This window comes from Canis lupus, chromosome 29 (assembly GCF_003254725.2).
Source record: "Canis lupus dingo isolate Sandy chromosome 29, ASM325472v2, whole genome shotgun sequence".
NCBI lineage: Eukaryota > Metazoa > Chordata > Mammalia > Carnivora > Canidae > Canis > Canis lupus.
In genome coordinates this window covers 12,183,393-12,208,146 of record NC_064271.1, presented here as the reverse complement: position 1 = coordinate 12,208,146, position 24,754 = coordinate 12,183,393, and the positions used below count along the sequence as shown (strand labels likewise).

Here is a 24,754-nt window from a genome sequence, read left to right as displayed (position 1 = left end):
CGGCAGGGCTCCGCCCCCTCTCGGGGCCGTTGTGATTGGCCCCCCTCCCGTCACTCAGCCTTCCGTGGGCGGGGGGAGGCGGGGCTCGGGCGGGAAGGGGCGTGGCCGAGGGGCCTGCGGGCCGCGCGCTCTCGCCCGGGGAGGGAGTCGCGGGTTCGGCGCACGCCAGGCCTGGGCGCGCGCAGCCGGCACGCGGGCGAAAGTCCTCGGAGGCGCGGCGGGCGGAGCCGAGACCCAGGCGCTGCTGCAGGAGCGCGGCCCGCACCCGCCGCAGCGCCCGCCGCCGACAGCGCCCCCCGGCCCCGCGAGGGAGCCCCCGGCCCTCGCCGCCCCAGTCGTGCGCGCCATGGCCCCGCGCAAGAACGCCAAGGGCGGCGGCGGCGGCAGCAGCAGCAGCGGCTCGGGCAGCGGCAGCGGCAGCGGCAGCGGCGGCAGCAGCAGCTCGGGCAGCGGCAGCGCGGGCGCGGGCACCAGCGGCGGCAGCAGCAGCCCCGGGGCGCGGAGAGGTCAGGGCAGCGCCGAGGCGGGGGCGTGGGGCCGGGCGGCGGGACCGGCGCGGGCGTCCCCGGAGCCCGCCGCGCATCCCCTCCGCCGTCCCTCCGCCCGCCCTCCGCCCGCCCTCCGCCCGCCGCGTCGCTCCTCCTTGGGGCGCGGGGCGGAGGCCGCGCTCGGTGGGCCCGGCGGGCGCACCGCGGGGCCGGGCGGAGCTGGGTGCGCGGCCTTGGGTTGGTCGCACGGGGCCCTTCCCGGCTGACCCCTCGCCCCAGGGCGGGCCCGCGGGCAGGGGTAGGCATCGACCCTCTCCTGGCTTCGCGAGGAGTCGGAGACGGGCGGGAGTAAGGGAACCAGTTTACCTTTGCCTTGCATGTTTTGGGGACTTTGGAAAAGAGCCAGAGCCGGAGAAAATAAGTTCCTGCCAAACCAGCAGCTTTTAAGAGCAACTCAAAGGATACTGTCCTGTGTGTGTGTGTGTGTGTGTGTGTGTGTGTGTGTGTGTGAGAGTTGGGGGTGTGTGCTGTGAATGTTCTTGGAAATTATTTTAAATATTTTTGCTTCTAGGTAGCTTTCTTAACATGCGTTGTAGTTGCCTTGGAAGTCTCGTAGAGTATCATAGAATACTGGGTGAACTTCTCTTTTTTTTTTTCACTCTGTCTTTAACAAATGTGTTGGATAGTCACCTTTTTCCTCCATGTGCTTACCCAGCAAAAGAGAACAGTGCAGATGTTTTAAATCTGTTTCATCTCATATTTCAGTGGTTCTCAGTTTCTTTTATACTTCCTTTGACTCATTTAGAATGTTGAAACTGCAATACACATGTGTATGAATGTGAGCTGTAGTTTTTCCTTTTTGAAAACCTCGTTTTGAAATGGTTTAGGCTTTTTGTTTCCTGAAGTCTACAAGGAATCATGTCATAGATGAAGGAAATCAATCAGGTAACTGCAGTCATACTTCAAATAACTATTTTAAATAAGCGCTTATCACCATAAGAAAGTATCTTATTTTCCTGTGTATTGTCTTCCTGTCTTACCCCCTCTTCTTGTTCATTCCTCTCGCCAACTCCTAGAGTAGTCCTGGACTTAATAGGTGCTCAATAAATATTTGATTAATGAGTGAATGCATACACTTAAATGGCAAACGTAGCATAATTAAAGTCATTGCACAAATTTACATTCTCAGAGTTAATATTGGTATTGTAAACGGACAAAGATACACACTATTTGAAATTCAAAGAAAGCATATTAGTTCACCTTTGACATAAGTAAAAGTTTGTGTTCCTTTGTCACTTGTCCTTAAATGCCAGTTGCTTAAACAGGCAGAAGAGTGGATGAACCATCTCCCACGGCTTTGGCTACCCTTTTAAACGTTTCTAAATGAGAAGATCCTAAACACTCAAGCTGGGAAAACTGATGAACGAGACCATTAATTGTGCGTGTTAACTGTTGTCAGAGGTTTTCTGTAACTATTTATAAGTGAAGCACATCTTTGCTCCATTTTATTCTTTGTACTCCTGGGCAGAAGAGGGCTGATTGCATCTGAGGAAGTCACTGTATATATATATATATATATGTGTGTGTGTGTGTGTGTGTGTATATATATATATATGGTTCAAATTAGTACAGGGAAATATATATTCTCATTGCTACTAGTTCAAAAATTGAACCAGTTTTAACAGGTAGGTAATAAATTTAGGAAATGTTAGGACCTAAATTAATGTATTCTGACTCTCATATTCAGATATTTTGTTGCCACCCCTGTTTGTGTTTGAGGATCTGTAGCCTTTTAAGCATTGTTCACACGGATTGCATAATTGTCATGAAAATACATGGTATGTAAAGAGAATATGTAAAAGAGGAAAGTATGTTACAAAAAAAAAACAAAACGCAAAACATTTAAAGAGTTGGAGTCTTGCATGTTACATAACGAGTAGTCTTTTCCCATAGCCCTTCTGTGTAGTAAATACTGAGTTCTGACTGTGTGCCAAGTAGGAGGCACTGGAGATGGAAACGGTTCTTCAGTCTTAAACAGGTACACCACAGTGTGAAAGTGTGATTCTATTTATATGGTTTGCTTCTAGCAGGTTATACCTAAAAGATAAAGCCAACTTCCTTTTTGTTGCTATGCTTATTGAGTCATTGAGGTGTAGACATTGATTCCCAAACCATTCTCATCTACTAGGGAAATCATAGAAGCTGAAGAAATTTCAGCAGGGGCATTACCAGAAGACCCATTCAGTTCCCTCTAATTTTATAGAGGAGAAAATTAATGCCCAGAAAAGGTGTATAGTTCATTAAAAGTTGTGTGTTAGAAATCCAACTAGTTAATGGAATATCCAAGACTAGAACTCAAATTTCTTGTCACTCATTCATGATGCCATAATACTTGAATTTTAGGTCTTCTAATTTGTAAGATTTTATGGGACTTTTAGAGTTGAAGTAGATTATTTCTTTCCTTCTGTAGATTATCTCTTCCTTTCTAGTTCTGTCTATGGCATACTACACCGAATTATTTAAGAAAGTATGCTTTTTTTCATGCTATCAATTAAATTTGACTAGAATTATGTTTGAAATAGCACATATGAAAATCTTAGTTTGAGAAGAGTATGGGCTCAAATGGTAAGTTTTTTGAGATGTTTTGCATCAACAGTCTGAAGTTGATGATGATACTGGTCACATTAAACATGATTTGTTAAATTTTTGTGTAGAATTATGAGGGGGGATGGACTCAGTCCTTTGAGAGAAAAAGTGAATAACTGGCTTTCTTTTATCTTGGTGATCATTTTGTTGAAAAGCAATGTTTAGAATTAAGGGACTTAAACAGTGGTGTTTTTTTAAAGCAAGTGTCTGCTTTTCACTTAAGTCTTCAACTTAAATTGAGAATCAATAAAATATCTAATTTCATACAGAACTCAGTTTTACCTTTTCAGTTTTACTCTTTAAAACATAAAAGAAACATGAGTAAATTGGACACTTAGCTTTTAACTTGCATGTAAAAATCTAACTTGCATGGCCAGGTGGGGCCAGGGGAAACTTATTTCAGATGTATTGATTGGAAAGTTTCAAGGATCATGGTGGTCCTTTGGGCTTAGCTTGTAGTTTACAGACACTACTACACTACAGATGCTACTGGAGCACACTGTTTTTAATATCATGAAAATAGGCAACTTTGTGTCAGGGATACTTATCTCCTAAGTCTAAGTCCTAGGTATGTGTAATGTTTTTGTTTCTTTAGCTTTTCCCTTTTGAGGATCATGAAGTCTTTCCCTGTAGCTTCTAACCGGCTACAGGTATGTAAACATCTGTTGGTCTCATAGTGTCAGGCTACTATATTACCCTTTACCAGTAGGTGTCACTGTAGAATACTGTTTGCTTTTTCAGTTTGAAGTTTCGGATTATATAATACCACTTTGTTTTTTATTTAGTCAGTTCTGTACATACTCAGAACTGTGGATGGACAGCTGCTTAAAAACTCTTAGGCATTGCTCTCAAGGACTAACAGCACATTTTGAAATGTAGTAGTAAGAGTTTGTCCCTAGCAGCCTTATTTGTTGAGCTTATCTTATTTAGGATTAAATGCCTTCGTGTAGTATCTGTAAAATATGTTCACAGATTCATCTGGTGGATACTAATCATTTAGAAATTTGTTCTTTCTTTCTACTTTCAGTATGTCTTAGACTACTTACTAACAGATAAACTGCTGATTGCATTCTGGCTCTCTTGATGCAGAGGCCTTGGTGAAATTACCTTTCTTTATCGATAGACTCTCAGTTGCTTAATCCCGTGGTAGTCATTCTAGTGTGAGAAGGTAGGATGAAAGCTCCAAGAACCATGTGCTGTTTTGTGTTCAGTCAAGCAGCATTTTGTCCAGCCTGACCAGACCATATGAAACCAAGTACTAAAAACTGTTCTGAGGGAATTCTGGAACACATTTTAAAAAGACCAAACATATTAACCTGTAGGAAGTAAAAGGAAGGGCTTGTATTTTAGTCTTCTTTAAAATCATGTGTGGCAAAGAGAGTACAAGAAAAGGAAAAGTTTTCCTTTTCAGCTAATTAGCAACAAGATAACTTGGATAAAGGCTCATGTGGACTATTTACCTTATTTTTAGTCAGTACAGAAATTTAACCCCTGAGCTCTCCAGTCCCAGTAGAATACCCCCCCCCCCCCAATGGAATGTACCTTGGGAGTCTGTTGACCTGGATTCATATCCATTTAAGAACTGTGTAGCAAGTCTCTCAGAACCTCTTATCCCAGTCTCTCCAAATGGGAAGAATTCTTCTCTCATTTCATAATTGGGATAGCCCTCAAACCAATTTTCTATGCCTTTGTGTTTTTCAGATATATTCGTTAAAGTTTCTCTAATGGTAAGGTTGAGAACAAAACTTGGGAGAACATAAGGCTGCAGAACTAATTAGGTCATTGTATGCTTGACATTATTTTTGGGATTTAAAAAGAAATCATTTTCTATTATGTTCTTTTGGTGTAGTGTTTTAAGTGAAATGGCTGCTCTAGCGGTAGTGCTTATACTGTGGCTTTGAGAACCACTTGACACAGTTTTGTTCACCTCTTAGGGTGAAAGTATACCATTTGTACATCAGCCTTCAAATTGCTGATTTACTCTCTAATCCCGTAGAGATCTGTTATATTATTTTATTTTACTAGAGCTTGGATACATTTTAGTTTCTTGATGCTACTGGAGCACACTGTTTTTAATATCATGAAAATAGGCAACTTTGTGTCAGGGATACTTATCTCCTAAGTCTAACTCCTTAGACTCCTAGATGCAACACATTTTTTAAATTAACTGACCTTTAATTAAACCTGAGGGTACATAGAACCCATCTACAATTTACGTAATCTCTGGGGAAAGTGTCAGTTACTGGTTGGGAGATGTGGACGTGCTTGGGTTCCCTCATGTTTCAATAAATGCTGCCCCAGGATCCATTCAGCACTGCATGCATGGCTGAAAGTCTGTCTGTGTGGATGCATGTCTGGTTGTGTCCTATAGTTCTGGCGATTTCTGCTAGAAAACTAGATGTTCAGTTCTTTCTTCTCTATATGCCAGCTGTAGGGGTATATTCTGGAGTCCCATGCTTTAACCTTTCTCTTTCTCCTGATGGTGTGGGGAGCCAAGACGGTATGTTCTTGTCATTCGTTGTTTATTTTTTTAAAAATGTTACTCTCCTTAAATGGGAGAGCCTCAGGCATTCCGTCTGCATTTGATACTTGCTTTTCAAGGATGTGTCGTAGCTACCTTTGGCTGATGCAGTTATTTTTTAATGGCAAATCCCTGAATGCAGTTTAGTTCTGATCAAATTGATGATGCTTGAGGACAGATTGCTGTAGATAACCTGTTAGACTCAAAGGGAAATTTGAACTTACTTGGTGAATAAATTTTTTTTTCCTGAAGATTTTACTTATTTATTCATGAGAGACTCACACACAGAGGCAGAGAGACACAGGCAGAGGGAGAAGCAGGCTCCCTGCAGGGAGCCCGACAGGGGACTCGATCCGGGGTCTCCAGGATCACGCCCTGGGCCGAAGGCAGGTGCTAAGCCATCGAGCCACCCAGGGATCCCTAAATCTTAAAAAAAAAAAAAAAAAAAAAGGTTGCGTAAGGACTTTTGAAGGGTTTGGGCTGTTCTCTGGCCCCCTGTGAGATCCAGGTGGTTTGTCCAGTCATTTTGGCTGTAGTATAACTGTCATCATCTGCCATAGATGCTCTCGGTGCTCTAAGGCAGATAGGGTTAGTGAATTAAGTGGGGACGGGGCAGCGGTGGAGGGGTGTCCAGTTATAGCAGAGTGGAAGGCACTATTGCAGTACTTGGAGATTTGCCAGCACTTCTCTCCCACATATGTGCCTGCACATTTAACCCAGTGATTCATTTTGTATGGAAGCCAGCAAGCATCAGTCTTTATTTTAAAGTGAAAGAATATTGTTTGATAAAATAATTTGATTCCATAACCTGTAGGGGTAGACTCGGAGCTATTTTGATGTTATACTCTGTCTCTAACTTCTGTTTCTTGTTTATTGTATCACTACTCTACACAATTCCTTTCCCTCCCTCCAATTTTTCACCCTGTTTTAAATTTCACTTTCCTTGAAAAGATATACTGGAAAGCCCTTTTGGTCTTTTTTTTTTTTTTTTACCCCTTTTGGTCTTAACGTCCACGTGTAAATTTTATTTAGGAGCAGTTAACTTTTTTTCTTACGTGAAAATAAAAATCTGTGTTGTAAATGTTTGTCGAAAGAATATCTAGCATTCAACTTCACTTTTCCATTCTTTGAATTGAGTGAATTTGAATGATTGTCACTTTGAGTTTTACAAATTAATTCATGCTTTTTCTCAGTGAGCTCTCTCTCTAGCTTCTGGAATATACAGATTTCTATGTAGTGTTCTTTAAAACTCTGTTTCCCTGAAATATTGCATTTTTAAGATCTATCCACTGTCCAGGTGAAGAAATAAAATGTCACCAAATTCTTGGTTTCTCCTCTCCTTTGTTATCCATTCCCAGCCACTCTTATAGGTTTTGTGATAATTATGCTCTTGCATTTCTTTATAACATAAAATGTTTAGACACCCAAATAACATGTTATATATTGTCATGTCGCACATTATATACTAGGTTTCCATTTGTGTAAACATACCTGTTGTTAAAAGCCGTGTAGATGAAGACAGCTCAGGAAGTGTGTGTGTGTGTGTGTGTGTGTGTGTGTGTGTGTGTGTATGTATATATACATACATCTATATATCTATATCTATATCTACATCTACATATCTTTGTTTAGCACACACGACGGACGGGCTTTGTGACTAGGCTAATACGTGGCATACTAGCTTGATGCCATTTGTTTGGGATTCCACCAGATTTGGCTCTATGTTTTCATATATATAGCTCCTCCCGGTATGAATGCGCCACTTTTTGTTTAGCCATGCTGCCATCAACAACCACTTGGCTTGTTTTGTTTTCTTCTTTCAAATACTGCTGCTCTGAACATTCTTGTAGCTACCCTTCCCCTCGTGTACATATCTGAGGGCTTTTCTACTTGGGATTGTTGGTTATGAAAATGAGCGTATTCAACTTGACTTTCTGCTGCCATCTAAGTGGGAGTATTAGGTTTACGCACCCACTCATGCAGGATACAGCGCCTTTTTGCTGTAACCACATTACCAACACTTGGTAAGTTTTAATATTCGCCAGTTTAGTGGGTGTGATGTCGTTATCTTGTGGTTTCAACTTGCATTTACTTGATCAACAGTGAGATTACTCCTGAGAATAGCCATTTATGTTTCCTTTTCTGTGAATTGCGTGATCATAGAATGTGTCTGTTTTTCTGGTGTGTGGTTGTTAGTTGTTTTATATTGTTTTGATTTGTAGAATTTCTTTTCTATATCCTGAACCTTTTGATTATTTCTAAGGTGAAAGGCTTCTCCCAATCTGATTATGTAGCCTTGTCATTTGCTCTAGTATATTTAGTTGAAGAGAATTTTCGGATTTTAACATATTAATATTGTAATTTTTATTTTGTGGTTTGTAGTTTGGTGCTTTAAGACATCCTTTCTAAAACAGATTGTAAAACATTCTCTTATTTTCAAATATTGTAAATTTTATCTTTTCACATGGAGATCTCTAAACTTCCAAGTGTAGATTTTATTGTATATATTGTAAGGCGGAGATCTAATTCAATATTTTTAAAAGACAGGTGATGAAAACATCTTGTACCTTCAGGCAAAGGGTCTTCTTTCTTTGCGAGTCTGCAGTGTCATGTATTGTGTATAAATCTGTGTGGCTCTGTTTTATTCCAATAATGTAGGAGCAATACCTCATTGAGTCACTCCACTCGATAGTATATCTGATCGGGCAAGTCCTCTACCTTGTCTCTTTACCATTGTCCTTGCTGTTTTTGGACCTTTCCATGTGCATGACTGTATCATTGAGCATGTGCTTATAGAGTAAATTTCATTAGAAGTGTTTCAGGATTTTGACTGGAATTGAATTTACAGCACAGTTTAGGACAATAAAACCAGGTCTTCTTCCATGTGAACAGAGTATAATTTTCCTATTTATTTAAGTCTTATCATTATTTTTTATAATTTTATCCAAAAGTTATACACATCTTTTATTGCATTTAGCCTGGGTACTTCATGTATTTATATTTTTAAACTAATATTTGATCATGACAAATTTAGAGTATGTACCCAAGTTAGAAAAATTGTATAATGACCCTACCACCTAGATTTTACAGTGGTTCATATTTAATATATTTGCTTTATATCATATCAATTAATCTGTTTTTTTATGCATTTCAGAGTGAGTCGTAGTAGTATACCTCACTCCTAAATATTCACGTGTGTCTGACATGAACTAGAGCTCAACATGGTTTTTGCACCTCCTGAGGTAATGTTTGCATACAATGAGTTGCACAAATCTTAGTGTATTATTTTCAAATAGTCTTTATAAATGTTTACATCTGTGCAATCCAAACAACCTGTTCAGATAAATAATATGTCTATCACCTCAGAAAACTCAAGTCCGTTCCTTGCCACCACCTTTGCCTTCAGAGGCAACTGTACTAAATATTTTCACCATACATTGGTATTATCTGTTCTGGAACTTTATTTTGTAAGAACTTTTTGTTTAGGTTTTCTTTGAGTCAGCATATTTTTGAGGTTCATCCATGTTGCGTGTATGAATGTCTTGTTGTGTTTATTGCCAAGTCGTCCATTGTGTGACCAGAGCATAATATGTTTCTCTGTTCTTTTACTGATGGACACTTGGGCTATTCCTAGTTTGGACTATTCTGAAGAACATTCTATGAATATTGTAATATTATATTGAAGATTTCATATTTTTTAGATGTATGTTTTCATTTCTCTGAGTAAATACCTAGGAGAAGAATTACAGAGTTATAAGGTAGGTGTTTGTTTAGTTTCATAAAAGAACTGCCAAATTATTTTCCAGAGTAGTTGTACGATATATTTGACACTCCTACCAACTGCGTGTGGGAATTCTAGTTGTTCTGCATCTGTACCAACATTTGGTGTTGTCAGTCTTAATTTTAGCCATTCTGGTGGGTGTCAGTGGCTTCTCATTGTAGTTTAAAATTACATTTCCCTGAGGATTAGTGATGTCATGTGCTTTTTCTTGTGCTTATTGGTCATATACATTATCTTCTTTGGCAAAGTTTCTTTCCATTTACCTCTTTTGCCTATTTTTTATTGCCTTTTTTTTTTTTTTGGTCTTTTTATTAATGAGTTGTAGCTTTTATATATCGCAGATAGAAGTTCAGATATATGTATTGCAAATACATTTCAGATGTATCAAATACATGTATTTGCAATACATTTCAGATGTATGTGTTGCAAATAATTTCTTCCAGTCTATAGCTTACCTTCTTAAATAGTATCTTTGGAAGAGCAATTATTTTTATATTGATGTCTTCTTCATTTTTAATGGTTTTTGTTCTCTTTATCTTGTCGAAGAAACTTTGCCTATTTTCTTTTTTTTTTCCTATTTTCAAGTTATAAAGCTATCCTGTCTGTCTTTCTTTTCTTTTCTTTTCTTTTCTTTTCTTTTCTTTTCTTTTCTTTTCTTTTCTTTTCTTTTGAGAGAGCAAGAGCATGAGCATGAGCATGAGCTAGGGTTAGGGGTTTGGTGCAGAGGGAGAGAGACAATCTTAAGCAGGCTCTATGCCCAGCTTGGAGCCTGTCTTGGGGCTTGATCTCATGACCCTGAGATCATGACTTGAGCTGAAATCAAGATTTTTTTTTTTTTTTTTTTTTTGAAATCAAGATTTGGATGCCTAACCAACTAAGCTACCCAGGCCCCCCTAAATATTAAATATCTTTAAATTCGAGTTATATTTTGGACAGAATTTTTTCTGAGTTTATTGAAGTAAAAAGTCTTTACAAATAGACTGGATATTCTAATACCTGTGAGACGGTAAATGATTTGATACTCGTAATTTAGTTGGGCTGACTTGGTATGGTGCCCATTTTCCTCCTTAAGTAGTAATGATTAGCCCTGGATACATTACTTCATTCAAAACTGAACTGATTCTTTTCATGAGTAGTATATAATACTTATTTTCTGGAACTTTCAAGTAAATTTGATTATTTTATAGGCTTTAACTATTCAGTACATTTAGTTATAACCAGTAAATATACCTGGAGGTCTAGGGTACCTGATGCAGATCTGAGATACAGTTACTGATGGGCTCTGTGTCTCATACGGAGGTACTGGTAGATTTATATGCCAAACATTTATGTGCCTCGTGTTTCCATTTCTCTTGTATTCTGTAAGATTATACAGATAGGACATTTTTAAGGTGAAATTCATGTACATGAAGGTGCAAGCTCATAGCAACTTTTTATTTTTTTCTTCTAGAGGTAGTACAGTATTTGTGCTAATTCCCCAGGCTACCTTTTCAGAATTCTCTTGTAATCAATGAGACATTTAAGATGACTGAATAAGGATAAATTAAGGTTCGGTAGCTCAGTTCAATACTGATTTGGAAGAAATTACATGTTTTCGAGATATTCCTCCTCACTTGGCCCCTCAACAATGTCTTGTAGTCCTTCCATATGTTGTTATTTGATGTTTACCCATGTTTTCAGTGCTAGGTATTTAAATGTTCAACTCCTTGAGCTCAATGCCTTAGTACTTCCAATTCCATTTTGACATGACTTCCTCCCATTGTGTGGAGAAATCAGGGGTATCCTTAAGTTTCGCATCTCAGAGTGCCTGGGTGGCTCAGTTGGTTGAGTGGCCAACTCTTTTGATTTCAGCTCAGGTCATGATCTCAGCGCCCTGGGGTTGAGCCCCAAGTTGGGCTCTGTGCTTAGTGAGGAGTTTGCTTGAGGATTCTCTCTTTCCCTCTCCCTTAGGCCCTCCCTCCACTCTCTCTAAATAAATAAATAAAGAAACAAATATTTAATAAAAGTCTGTCATCTCTTGCATGATGGGTGGGGTTTGGCCTCTGAGGTGCATGACATTGGGAGCCAACTGACGTAAGGCCAGTTTATACCCCTTAACCCCCGAGTGGAGAGAGAGAGGTCTGGGACATGGGATGGCTGCAGAAGCTTGGTACAGTTGAGAATCTTGGCAAGATATTGTTCTAATTGGCACATGAGAGAAAGCAAAAACTGAGCTCATGAAGTGTATCTTTAATGTGTAGTTTAGTACAGCCCCTTTTCTTTCTTTAGACTGAGGAGGAGGCCCAGTAGGGTGGAGGGTGTACCACAGATAGAAGGAATTTAAAATCTTGGCAGTCACAGCTCTTACAGACCTCTGGACCCCCACCTACCTACGAGAAAAGCAAAGGCTGGGACAGGAGCTTTTGGCTGCCCAAGAGTCCCCTCACTGTTGTGTCCAAACCTCGTCCTCACAGACCTGAGCCATCACTTACCTACCCCTGAGGAGGAGCCATCACTTACCTACCTCTCCTTCTCTACCCCTTCCCAGAGCCTATTCCTCTTTCTTTAGTTTTTCTCATTTAATGAGAAACAAAACAGAACACAAAACCTCCTTCTACTCTGTAGAAGGTATCCTCTACCCAGCCAAATATCACAAATGAGTAATATGGGCTCCTTTTCTTCTCTGCTTCCCTTTAGGTCTTTCTAGTCAGAGTCAGCAGAGACTACATTAACCCCAGATCTGCTGGGCTCTTGTTCCTTTTCTTGATCTGCTCCCTGAAGGATCCTCTTCCCCAAGGTTCTCTGCTAGGTCCTGCTCTAGTCCCATGCCGCATGCTCTCCATAACTTTAGCTACTGTCTGTTGATAGCTTCCAGTACTTGGTGCTCCTGAGCTATAAACGTATCTGGTAACAATAATGGCAGAGCACAAACCTAGCTGCCACTTAGCGAGTTGTCCTTACTGTATGTCAAGCATTGTGTGCTTCTTCAGCTTAGCATTTAGTTCTCATACTGATTCTCTAGCTCCTCATTTTGTAGGTGAAGAATTGGAAGATTAATTTGTCAAAGATCATAAAGCTAGTAACAGTGAGAACTGGAGTTGGGATTCCAGTTCTGACTGTAAAGCTCCTTCAGTTGAACACTTTAGATCCTTTAGGTGTTGCTTAGATCACTCCTAACTGGCTCTATTTCATCCCTCTGTCAAAGCTATCTTTATAAAGTAGAAAGTAGGTCATGCCCCTTCCTTATTTGAAAACCTCAAGTGGTTCCTCAAGTACTTGAGACAGTTTAAATTCTGTAGCATGATCTAAGGAACACTTCAGGGTCGTGCCCCTCTTACCCTTTCTAGCCATTCTTTGACTCCCTCTCTCTGTTTATACTAATAAGCTGTATTCAGTCAGTTTCTGTACTCTCTGAATGTACACATGCTGTTTCTTCTAGGACAGTTCCTCACTTTGCCTTTCCCTGCGTGACTCCTAAATATCCTTTACAGTTTAGCTCCTTCATTAGTCCTCCTGGCTCTCCCATACCCTGGGCTTCGTAACCCCTAGGCTCCCAAGCATGAGGTTCCGTAGCACTGTCCACATATCACTACTTTAGCATCTTCATTCATTTATTAGTTGCTTCAGCAGATGAAAGTGTGACCCAATCAGATCTCACACAACAAAATGGCAGACTGGACCGGACCTGAGTACTAGCTTTGTCGCTCATGGTTGACCTTCAGTAAATCATCACACCTGTCTTAACATCTTTAACTTTTCTCCATCTTTAAAATAAGGAGATCAGTATTTGCATCATAGTCACAAAGATTGACTACAAACTGTCACATAGTAAGCATTTCATTAATACAGTTATTGAATGTGGTGATAGTGATATTCCCATGAACAAAGCAGACATTTTGTTTTGGACTGTAGTGATCTGTGGCCTTCCATTCTTGCTTGACTGTAAGGGCGGCACTTGTGTTAGGAACAGATCCCTGACTCAAACTTCCATAAACAGTTAGGAATTTACTCCATTTAAAAAGATGCGGTATGATCATTCCAGATATGGTATGATCAGTGGCTTGAAATATCTTCAGGGACTTGTGTTCCTTCTGCTTCTCTGCTCTCATTCTCAGCATAGGTGTCACTTTGAGATTGGTTCCTCTCCGGGGGGCAAGATGGTAGCCAGTGGCAGTTGGGATTGCATGCCTCCTTGTTCATGTTGGACATTGGAAGAAGAGGGACTTCTTTTTCTCATCTGCTCAGAGTAAGAGCCCTTGCTTCCTACTGGTTTAGACTGGCTGAGGCCTGCCTGTCTCACCAGTCATTGGCTGTAGAGGGATTACCATGAGGGTTTGTTTGTTTGTTTATTTATTTATTTTACCATCAGGGTTTAGATCAGGGGTCAGCATTGCCATCATACAATCTCCCTTGCAACCACCCAGCTCTGCTACTATAGCATGAAGCAGCCACAGACAGAAGTGTAAGCAGACAAATTTAACTGGGTTCCAATAAAACTTTATTCATGGACACAGATATTGGGATTTCATATATCTTTCTCTTGTTACTAAGTTTCTGTCTTTGATTTTTTTTTTCACTTGATCTGAAAGGTGAAAACATTCATAAGCTCATGGTCCACACAAAAGTGGGAGGTTGTAATTTGCTCACTGTGGTCTAGAATAAGTGCTAGGGTGAAGAGAGTTACTTTTAATGTTTCTATAGGCAAACATGTTTTGTTTTCTTTTTATCTCTAGTGCTTAAGTGATTGGACATAGTAAGTACTCAGTAAATATTGGAATGAACAAATATGGTAAAAGTCTTCCTTCTAGTTAATCAAAAGGACACTGAGATTAGAAGTGTTTTTATATATTCCATACTGCCTTAAATGTAGTAAGTGCTCAGATATTATGCATTACATGAGTGGATTTTTTTTTTTTCCAGGTTGATGTTATGGGCAAGAAAGAATTTAAAAAAATTCTTATTGATGTTGTTTAAATGTTGGAGCTAAAGAAATAAAGAGCAAAATTATTAGGGGTGTGAGTACTTTGTTGATGTGGAGAATCACTTAAATAGGTCAGGTCCTTTAATAGGTCCTATTTAGGCACCATGCTAATAATTTCCAGACAGTAATAGCTATCTCCATGGAAGCTGTTCTTGTTGGCAATTAGTATATTCAGATGGGGAAAAAGGTTCAGCAGAAATAGCCGTTTTATTTGTTTTTATTTTGTGAAATCATAAAAGCTCTGCCTACTTTGTAAGAATTGATTTTCCTATTACTTTATTTTTAGATATGACTCAAATATAGGCCAGAAGTATTTATGTGAACGATAAAATTCTAAATTTTTGTTTCCTTCTTTTTTTTTTTTTTTGGCTTTCAAAATAACTTTCTAAGAATTATGACTATTTCCTGCTTAATTTAAGATAAGATTTTGTCAGTTTGGGGACATCTGGGTGGCTCAGTTGATTAAACCTCCCACTCTTGGTTTCAGCTCAGATCTTGATCTCAGGGTTGTGAGATTGAGCCTCACCTCAGGCTCAGTGTGGAGTCTGCTTTAGGTTCTCTCTTCCTCTCCCTCTGCCCATTCTGTTTATGCTCTCTCAGATAAATGTATCTTTAAAAAAAAGATAAGGTTTTGTCAGTTATTTAAAAGATTTTATTTATTTCAAAGAGAGAGTGCATGCACGCACAAGCAGGGAGAAAGGCAGAGGGAGAAACAGACTCCCTGCCGAGCAGGGAGCCTGACTTGGGGCAGTCCCCAGAGCTCCAGGGTCACAACCAGAGCTGAATGCAGATACTCTCAAAGGACTGAGCCACCCAGGCACCCCAAGGTGTTATCAGTTTTGATTAAAAAATAAAAAAAATATTAACTGAACCATGCTAACATATATAAAGAGGATTTTGGAACAGATTGTACCTTAGAATGCTTTATCTTTAAAATTCAAGATTATGATTCTTCTCGAGTGATTATTTTTAGCCACATGGGATGTACGCCCTAATATAGTATTTTAGTAAAGTGAATTTTAGTTTTATTTTCATTTGATTTTTCTCCTCCACTGGGGCTGTAAGCTAAGTGGCGCCTCTTGTTCCCTGCTGCAGCATAGGGTAAGGTCTTCAGGTATTTGTTGAATGAATATTCAGATGCATGAAGACTGTGGAAGCCTTTTAAAATTTACCGTCCTGTGATTTTTATTACTTTGTGCCTTAAAATCAGTGTTAGTTCATAGAGCTGAAAGTGCTTTGTTTTGCTGACCTGAATTATGTTGACCAGAAATGTTCCACTTAAGGGCAATAGTTTTATCCAGGATAGTATCAAAAATATTTACCCACTGCTACAGGAGAGGCCCCACCCGGTCAGAAGCACAGTACATGTAAAGCATACCTGTGCTTTCTGCTTAAACATTCATTTCTCTATAACTTACGTAGAGCTTTGAGACTAGCCTTTTTTAGCTAGTCACGTCTTATCGGGGTTATGCTCCTATGGGCCTTCAGCAGCCCACCGGGTTATTCTGGAATATTGCCGAGAGACCGGTGTTTGTTGTAGTACTGGCTGAGTTCAGGACAGTGGGTCCTTGTGACTTTTATTCTGAGTGACCTCAGTTACGGGGACGGGGAGGGGTACATTTGGTGAAGCTGGAGCGGAGGAAGCGGCTGTGGAGGGAGTTTAGAGCAAAACGAGTCAGCGAGAGTCGAGTTGCATGACATCTCTAGACATGTGATGACTTTGAACTGAGGCGGGATCAGGAGGGAATGGACAGACTTGGTGTGTGGGGCAAGGCAGCCAGTTGATGAAGCTGATGGAGTTCTAGCTGTACCTGCCCTGCCATTCCTTTCCCTCACCCAGAACCAGCCTGCTCACCAGCGCTGTGTTGTTTTTAAAATACTCATGTATTGGGATCCCTGGGTGGCGCAGCGGTTTGGCGCCTGCCTTTGGCCCAGGGCACGATCCTGGAGACCCAGGATCGAATCCCACATCGGGCTCCCGGTGCATGGAGTCTGCTTCTCCCTCTGCCTGTGTCTCTGCCTCTCTCTCTCTCTCTCTCTGTGACTATCATAAATAAATTAAAAAAAAAAATTAAAAAAAAAATACTCATGTATTTTACACTTGCTTTACCATTTAGATAGGACAAAAAGTAATTTATATATTTAGATTTTTGTGGGAATCCCTTGTAAATTGCCCAATGAAGTGAATGAGGGCTTCCTGTGTTCCAGGCCCCATGCTCAATGGGGAAAGAATACAGCAGTACAGTCTAGCACCAAGCCTTTGGGAATGTCGCTGTTTTGTGGGTTGCGGAGCAGTAAGTATTTGTTGGTTGAATGAGCGGTGCATGATCAAGGAGGAGGGAAAGGAAGACTAAAATGAGAATGATCTGAGGCTTTTCAAGACTCAAAACTCCCACTCCAACTAAAGTTTTCAAGGTCATCAACTTCTGAGGAATCAAGAAAATTGGAAGAAATGGCAAAGATACCCGAAAGACAAATGGCCCATTCTTATTAAAGAGAGGTAGATTCAGAGCAACTAAACTGATGTCTCATGACAACCCTAGGCAAATTCTTGGCTTAAAAATTATTTTTAAGTGCATAGAAGAGAAAGCCGTGAAGAGTAGGAGACGCAAACAGGATTACTAAGTGCAAGTTATTCAAAAAGAAAACAACTGATTGTGCATTTTGATAAGCTTTCTAGACTTAGTGGTCCGGCCACAATCTGGGTATTTTTCCTGACTTCACCAAGGTATTTAACACCATCTCTGAAAATCTTTCCCTGTGTGTAAGCTGGCAAAACATGAGTCATATGGTATAGTTTGAATCACAGCTGGACTGGGGAATGGTACCCACAGAGCACTGATTGAATAGGCTACTGTCAACCTGAAGGGAGCCCTGCCCGCTTAACACTTGTTAAATTCATGGGTGGCATCAAACTCTGAGGGGAAGCTAGTGCCCAGAGGGAAAGACACACACTACAAAAGAATGGCCTGGCTGGGAAGGTGGACTTTTAACAGGGTTAGCACGCTTTTGCAAAATGAACTCACCCTTGAGGACAAGCTGAGAGAGACTTGAAGTAGTAGATGTGTTTTTTGTTTGTTTGTTTGCTTGTTTTTTTTTTGTTTTGTTTTGTTTTGTTTTGTTTTAAGGCCTAGTATTTTGTTGGGTTTGGTGGTGTGAATTACTTCTAGTTTCAGAGGGAGTCGCCTGTGTGCTATGACTGATGGAGAATCCCCTTCAGTGATTGTGTTCTTAGCAACCAGAAGGAAGGAGGTGAGAATCCCACTGTGTAGGGTAGGCTGTGCTTGGAATTGTGGTTTCAACTGTGGGGGCTGCTGTTGGGCAGCCAGTTATGGGGGACTGCTCAGAGGAGGAGGAGCTTTCGCTGAGGCCATGGCTGAGGTGGTGTGTCAGACATGGTGTGAGGAAGGGAAATGCTGGGGATGGTGAGGCTGGTCTTCAGGGCCCTCCTGGGGGATCTCTCCATTTTCTCAGGTTTGAGCAACTTCTGGGTGGTGGAGAAGTTAGGTTTATTCTCCCAGGTGCATTTGAGGCAAAAGTCTGGGCATCTGGTGGAAAATGTCCAGCAAGCAGGTGGAGGTTTGTGAGCAGAACTTGCATGTAGGAGACATCGAGTAGAGGCAGCTTTCTCTTGGGTTTTTAATAAGTTTGAAACCGGTGGCTGAATTCATGTCCTCTTTATTACCACTTTGTTTAGGACTTGATCCTTAACTTGTTATTACTTCTTTTTCAAAACTAGTTTAATTTGGTTTTTATTTTTATATTTTTCTTTCTGTCTGGAAGCTTTTAAACCCATATAACAGCAAAAAGCTTCATATGGTGAAAGACTTGTATACCCTTTGCTTGGATTTACCAACTGTTAGCACTTTGCATGTTTGCTCTCTCTCTGTGTATATATATCTATCTTCCTTTTTCTCTCTTGTATTTTGGAACTCTGAAAGTAAGCTCTAGTCATCATAGCAGTTTAACTCGCTTAACTGTTTCCCCATGTATCTCCTAAGGACAAGGACGTTCTCATACATGACCACAATAGAGTTATCAAACCCAAGAAGTTATCTAAATACACTCCATATTCAGATTGTTCTAGTGTTTCCAGAAGCATCTTTAGAACTTGGAGCTTTTTTTTTTTGTTTACTTATCCAGAGTTGAATCATGAATTAACCTTGGAGCTCTTAGCATTTCAGATTTTTGCCCTAACTCTGGAGCTTCTAATTCTTTAGGACTAGAATGGGCCTGGAAATCTGTATTTTCTCAACTTTTTAATATGAAAACATCTCAGCCTTCAAGACAGTTACAAGAAAAGTTCATTTAGAGTTACCAATTGTTAATATTTTGATGCCTTTGCATTCTGTTTCACTACTACAAACACACCATTTTATATATTCATTTTGCTGCTGAACCATTTGAAAGCTAAATTATAGTACTTTACCCCATAATACTTTAAGTCTTCATAACATTCTTCAGCATGTTTTTCCTAAGGACAAGGATATGCTCCAACATAACCACAAAGAAATTATCACGCTTAGGAAATTTAACAATGCTATATAGTACTGTTACTTAACCTAAAGTCCATATTTAAATTTTCCTAATTTATTCTGGTAATGTCCTCTCAGCTGACCCTCCAGCTCACCTTTGAATTCTTGATGTCTATTTTACATACAAATTTTTAAAATTAAACTATATTTTACTCCACAAAGGCTCATAGGTAAGTAAACTAGAGCCTTCTCTCTAAAATGCATTGCTTTTTGTGATTTTTCTAAAGATTTTACCAGGTGTATGGGGTGAAAGTTATAGTAAAGAGAAACTTTCTGATTTCTTTAGTGGTCTGGTAATTTAAATTTGTGAGTCATGAAAAGTTAAGAACAAACATACAAATAAATATACAAGTAAACTAGTTTTTGAAAAAAGTAAAGGGGTTCAAGTATTGATGGGGCTGTTTGATGGCAAAGGAATTAGATTTATTCCATCCAGCTGAATTTGAAAGTAAAAGAACTGGCTTAGAGATTTTTATGTGACTCTTCATAGTTAATGAAAATATTCCTTAAAGTTATCAAAATTTCTCTTGCTTTTACTTGCTGTGGTATTTACCACTAAGTGATGTTTAGTTGACATCATGTCTTTGACCTGGCCTTTGACTTTCTGACCTTCCTTCTCACTGGCACAGAGTTTGAGTCAGTGATAGAACTTCTGTCAGTGATTGTATGTCACAGGTCCAAGTGCTGGAATAGATGTCACATTTCAGAGTGTGAAGCATGGAACCCTGTTAACATTTAAGTTAGATTTTCCAATTTGGTAATACCTAAAAAATAAAATTATGATAACATCAAAGTTAAAAACTTTTACCCATCAAAAGATTCTTTAAGAAAATGAATAGAGGGCAGCCCCGGTGGCCCAGCGGTTTAGTGTCACCTTCAGCCCAGGGTGTGATCCTGGAGACCCGGGATCGAGTCCCATGTCAGGCTCCCTGCATGGAGCCTGCTTCTCCCTCTGCCTGTGTCTCTACCTCTCTCCCTCTCTGTGTCTGTCATGAATAAATAAATAAAATCTTAAAACAAACAAACAAAAAAAAGAAAATGAATAGGAAAGTCACAGCCTGGCAGAAAATTTTGTGACACATAGATCTATTACAAGAGTAGGTGTCAAGGAGGTACAACAATAAAAAAATTTTTTTTAAAAAGCAATACAAAAATAGGCAAAAGATTCGAACAGACAGTTCCCAGGAGGAGATCAATGGCCAATAAGTACATGAAGAAGGTGTTCAAACATTGGTCCTCAGGAGAATGCAGATTAAGCCACAGTAAGATACAACTGCTTACTTGCCAGAATGGCCAATATTAAAAAGACTGACAACACCAAATGTTAGCAAGATCCTAGAACAAAAGAACTCTCATACATTCTCAGTAGGTATATAAAATGGTAGAACCACTTTGGGGGAAAGGTCTGGCAGTTGCTTTTAATACTAAATGTACGTGTGGCCTGTGATCCAGCAATTCCTAGTGATTTAACCCAAGAGAAATGCAGGCAGATATTTCTAATATGCAAGCAATAGTCTTGGGCAGGAATATCCCTAGCAGCTTTGTGTATAACAATCCAAAATGGGAAACAGTCCAGGTTTCTACCAATAGTAGAATGGCCACACTCTGATATACTCTGATATATTTATACAGTGGAATACTACCTAGCAACAGAAAAGAATGAATTGCTACTACAGAGAACATACTTGGCTCTCAGGAACGTAAAGCTAAAGGAGGGAAGCCTTACACAAACAAGCACATATGGTGCCATGCCATTTTTAGAAATTTCAAGAATTTTTTTCACTTAAAGTAAAAAATAGGAAGGAAAACAAAGGGGCTGCCTCTGGGGTTGGGGTTGGGATGGAAGGTGACTGAAGTGACTGGGAAAGGGCCATGAGAGAACTTAGGGGTGGTGTTAATGTATATGTTTTGACAGGAATTTGGGTTATGCAGTGTGTATTTTTGTGAAAACTCAGAGCACACACTTAAAATTACAACATTTCATTTCATGTAATTTTACATTAAAAATGATAAAGAAATATTAAACTGTAGTTTATGATATAGCTCAAGTACTTAGGGGAGGTGAACCAGTGTCTACAATTTATTTTGAGACATACTACCCACATAAAGTAGATTAGTAGTTGGATATAAAAGGATGAATTGACACGCCCTAAGCATTATAAATGTTCATAGTAGAGCTAAGTGATAGTATATGGGTATTCTTTGTAAATTTCTTTCAGCTTTGTGTGTGTTTGAACATAAATAAATAATAATAAAACATTGAGAAAATACTTGTTGTTTTTTGAGTCATACCAAGTAGCCATTTTGGGGTGCCAGAATGGTCAAATGCTGGCAGGTTTTCACGGGCTGTCCTAATACATGCATTGCAGCTGTTTTATTTAGCAGTCTTTGTCCAACAGTGCAATGGTGGAAAGCTTCATTTTCTTCCAGTCATTGTGCTTAGTTGGACTAGATTAGTCTGTGGGTGGCAGAGGCTCTTGACCATCTTTGGGACAGATTCCTAAACGTGCCAGTCACTCTGTATTTCTAGTCTGTTGGTTTAAATCAGATCTGATTTTCAGTGCAGAATTTGTCTCCTATTAGCAGTGAGGCAAGAGGGCCTGAAGTGGGGGAAGAGCTCTCCCTATGTGGTCTGCTTTGGGGCAGTATCATCTTGCCTCTTCTATTTTTTTGGCCTGTGATTTTCTAATAATTTGCCTCTAAGACTCATGTGTTTTGCAGTTTACACCTGAATCTACTGTGCTAGGGCTTTTATAAACCCCTCTCCCTTCTCTCCCCATTTACATCTATAGGACACTTTATTATAAATGTTGAATTCTTTTGTCCTAGAAGTGGGAACTGGTGAGGAAGGTTGGCTTTGGAGCTTTTGCTGTCTAAAGGGGTTTAGGTCAAAAAGCCTTTGGGGACATCAAATCAGTTGTGATCATACCTCTTGGCTTTGTGACCTGGTGTCATTGCCTCCCAGTTTGAGGTAAATGAGTGGGACTAGGCTTTTTTTTTTGTATTACTGTTTTTAGTTTTGAAAAAAAGAACTTTTTGTTTGCTTGAACAGCTTCTCATACCTCAAGAGTTTTTTGTTTTTTTTTTTTTAAGATTTTATTTATTTATTCATGAGACACACACACACACAGAGGGGGAGAGACACAGGCAGAGGGAGAAGCAGGCTCCACACAGGGAGCCCAACGTGGGACTCAATCCCGGGACTCCAGGATCACACCCTGGGCCAAAGGCAGGCGCTAAACCTCTGAGCTACCCAGGATCCCCTACCTCAGTTTTTTTTTTTTTTTTTCCCTACCTCAGTTTTGAATGGACACCACAACTCCCGTTTTTTTTTTAATACCTTCTGCCACTCCTAGCTCAGCAGTAGACTGATTTTGAACTCCATAATAACTAAACACCACTAATAGTTGTTACCCACATACAGATGATCCATTACCTAAGGAGTGCTTTTTCTTCTAAGTGTTTTCTCCTTCTTGAGTCCTTTGTAGTGAGAACTATAAAGCACTAACTCATTGGACCTAGTGTGAGGAATGAGCTTTTGGAATTCACTGCCATTTATAATATGGTTATAGCATCTCACCAAAGGAGCTTTGGTATGTCACAGATTCATGAGATGGTGGATGGACCTGTGTTCATCCCTGCAGAAGAGAACAGTGGAATCCAGAACACAAACATAGGTGTATGCTAGGACAGTGGTTCCTCAATCTGGGGTTCCAAAGAGTAATAAAGGTTCTAAAAAATAAGAAGGGGCTGATATATGATAGATACAGCTAATATTTCACTTTCCTTTACTCATACTGAAGAAAATGGAAATGACTTTCTCAGTTTTGTTTTCTTAAATTCTAATACAACCCTTGCCACCACTCCTCCAGCCACTTGTGCCTTTTCTATACAGGGTCAGTCAGGAGAGCAGTGTGAGGCATCTGGCTGTGGGGCCAAGTGGGCCTTCTTATGTTCAACATAGTTGTTAGTCACCAAAAATGGATCAGTGAGGAATTTATCTTATACAAAACAATGAAAACTTGGTCATAGACCAGCTTGAGTTCATAACCAGTGTTTGGCAAAACTGGGCTTCTTTCTTATTATTTCTCTTAACTAATGATAGGTCTCTTCCTTTTGCAAATTAATTTTAAGATAATCCATGGAGATGGAGGAAACTTGAAGTGACGTGACATTTGTGAAACTAAACTATACACCCTTATTTCTAAAGTCTTGGCAGAAAAAGAGTTGACTACTTGGATAATGTCAAGAATTTGAGAGGGAGTTTATGCATTTTAAAAATGTTTGTTGAGTTCTTTCAAGGTGCAAGGCAAATGTACAGTAATGAACAAAGCAGGTTCAGTCCTTAGCTTTATGAAACTTGCATTCTGGAGGAAGACAGAGATTAATAACTAAACACCAATGAAATACCTCTATGAAGAGGTACATACTACTGGGAGAGCATATTAGTAAATGCTGTCACAGGAATGAATATACAATGGGAAAACGTCTCTTCAACAAATCGTGTTGGGAAAAATGGACTTTCTTTCACCATACACAAAAATAGACTCAAAATGGATTAAAGACCTAAATGTGAGACCTGAAACCATGAAAATCCTTGAAGAGAGAACAGGCAATAATTTCTCTGATGTTTCCTGTAGCATCATTTTTCTATGTCTCCTGAGGAAAGGGAAAGAAAAGTAAAAATAAACTTTGGGATTACATCAAAACGAAAAGTTTCTGCATGGTGAAGCAAACAATCTATAGGACTAAAAGGCAGTCTATGAAATGGGAGAGGATATTTGCCAATGATGTATCTGATAAAGGGTTACTATCCAAAATATATAAAGAACTGATTCCACTCAACACCTAAAAACCAAATATTTAATTAAAAAATGGGCAGAAGTTATGAACAGACTTTTCTCCAAAGAAGACATAACAAATAGCTAATAGACACTTGAAAACATGCTTAACATCATTCGTCATCAGGGAAATGTAAATCAAAACTACAACAAGGCATCACCTCACACCTGTCAGATGCCTAAAATAAAAAAACTCAAGAAACAACAAATGTTGGTGAGGATGTGGAGGAAAAGGAACCATCTTGCCCTATTGGTGGGAATCTAAATTGGCACAGCCACTCTAGGAAATAGTATGAAGGTTCCTCAAAAAATTAAAAATAGAACTACCCTATGATTCAATAATCACACTACTAGATATTTACACTGAAGATACCAAAACACTAATTCAAAGGGATATATGTACTCCAATGTATATTGCATCAGTATTTATAATAGCCAAATTATGGAAGCAGTCCCAAGTGTTCAATCCAATGTTCAAGATGAATGGATAAAGAAGTGGTGTATGTACATAATGGAATATTATTCAGCCATAACAAAGAATGAGATCTTGGCCATTTACAACAACATGCATAGAGCTAGGGAGTAGAATGCTAAGTGAAGTAGGCCAGTCAGAGAAAAACAAATACACATGAGTGATTTCACTCATAAGTCGAATTTAAGAAACAAAACAAACAAGCCAAAGAAAAGAGAGAGAGAGACAAACCAAGAAACAGACTCTCAACTATAGTGAACAAACTGATGGTTACCAGAGGGGAAGTGGGTGGGGGAAGGGGGATAATGGGAATGGGGATTAAAGAGTATACTTATCATGATGAAAAAAAATAGTAATAATAAAGAGAAACAATGAAAAAGAAATTGCTGTCACAGTATTTGGGGAAGGCTTCCTTAAAGAGGTGGGATTTAAGCAGAACAAGCAGGATAGCTAGGCTGGGGACACATATGTGTTGGTAGCATGGATTGACATTCAAGAAGTGTTGAGACT

General features: G+C 39.6%; 1 protein-coding gene across 11 annotated transcripts in view; it reads left to right on the top strand.

Moving 5' to 3' along the window:
* The first annotated feature begins 113 nt into the window (after window positions 1-113).
* The window catches only part of ASPH (aspartate beta-hydroxylase), a 213,038-nt gene continuing 188,397 nt past the window's right edge, over window positions 114-24,754 (top strand). For 3 of the 11 annotated variants that reach the window (XM_049103940.1, XM_035708218.2, XM_035708222.2), the window contains exon 1: window positions 125-506. In XM_049103940.1, coding sequence (XP_048959897.1) covers window positions 347-506 — 160 coding nt within the window. In that variant the 5' untranslated portion in view covers window positions 125-346. Of the gene's footprint in view, window positions 507-24,754 lie in introns of all 11 variants that reach the window. The other 8 variants (XM_049103941.1, XM_035708220.2, XM_025477823.3 and 5 more) reach the window with 7 other exon arrangements.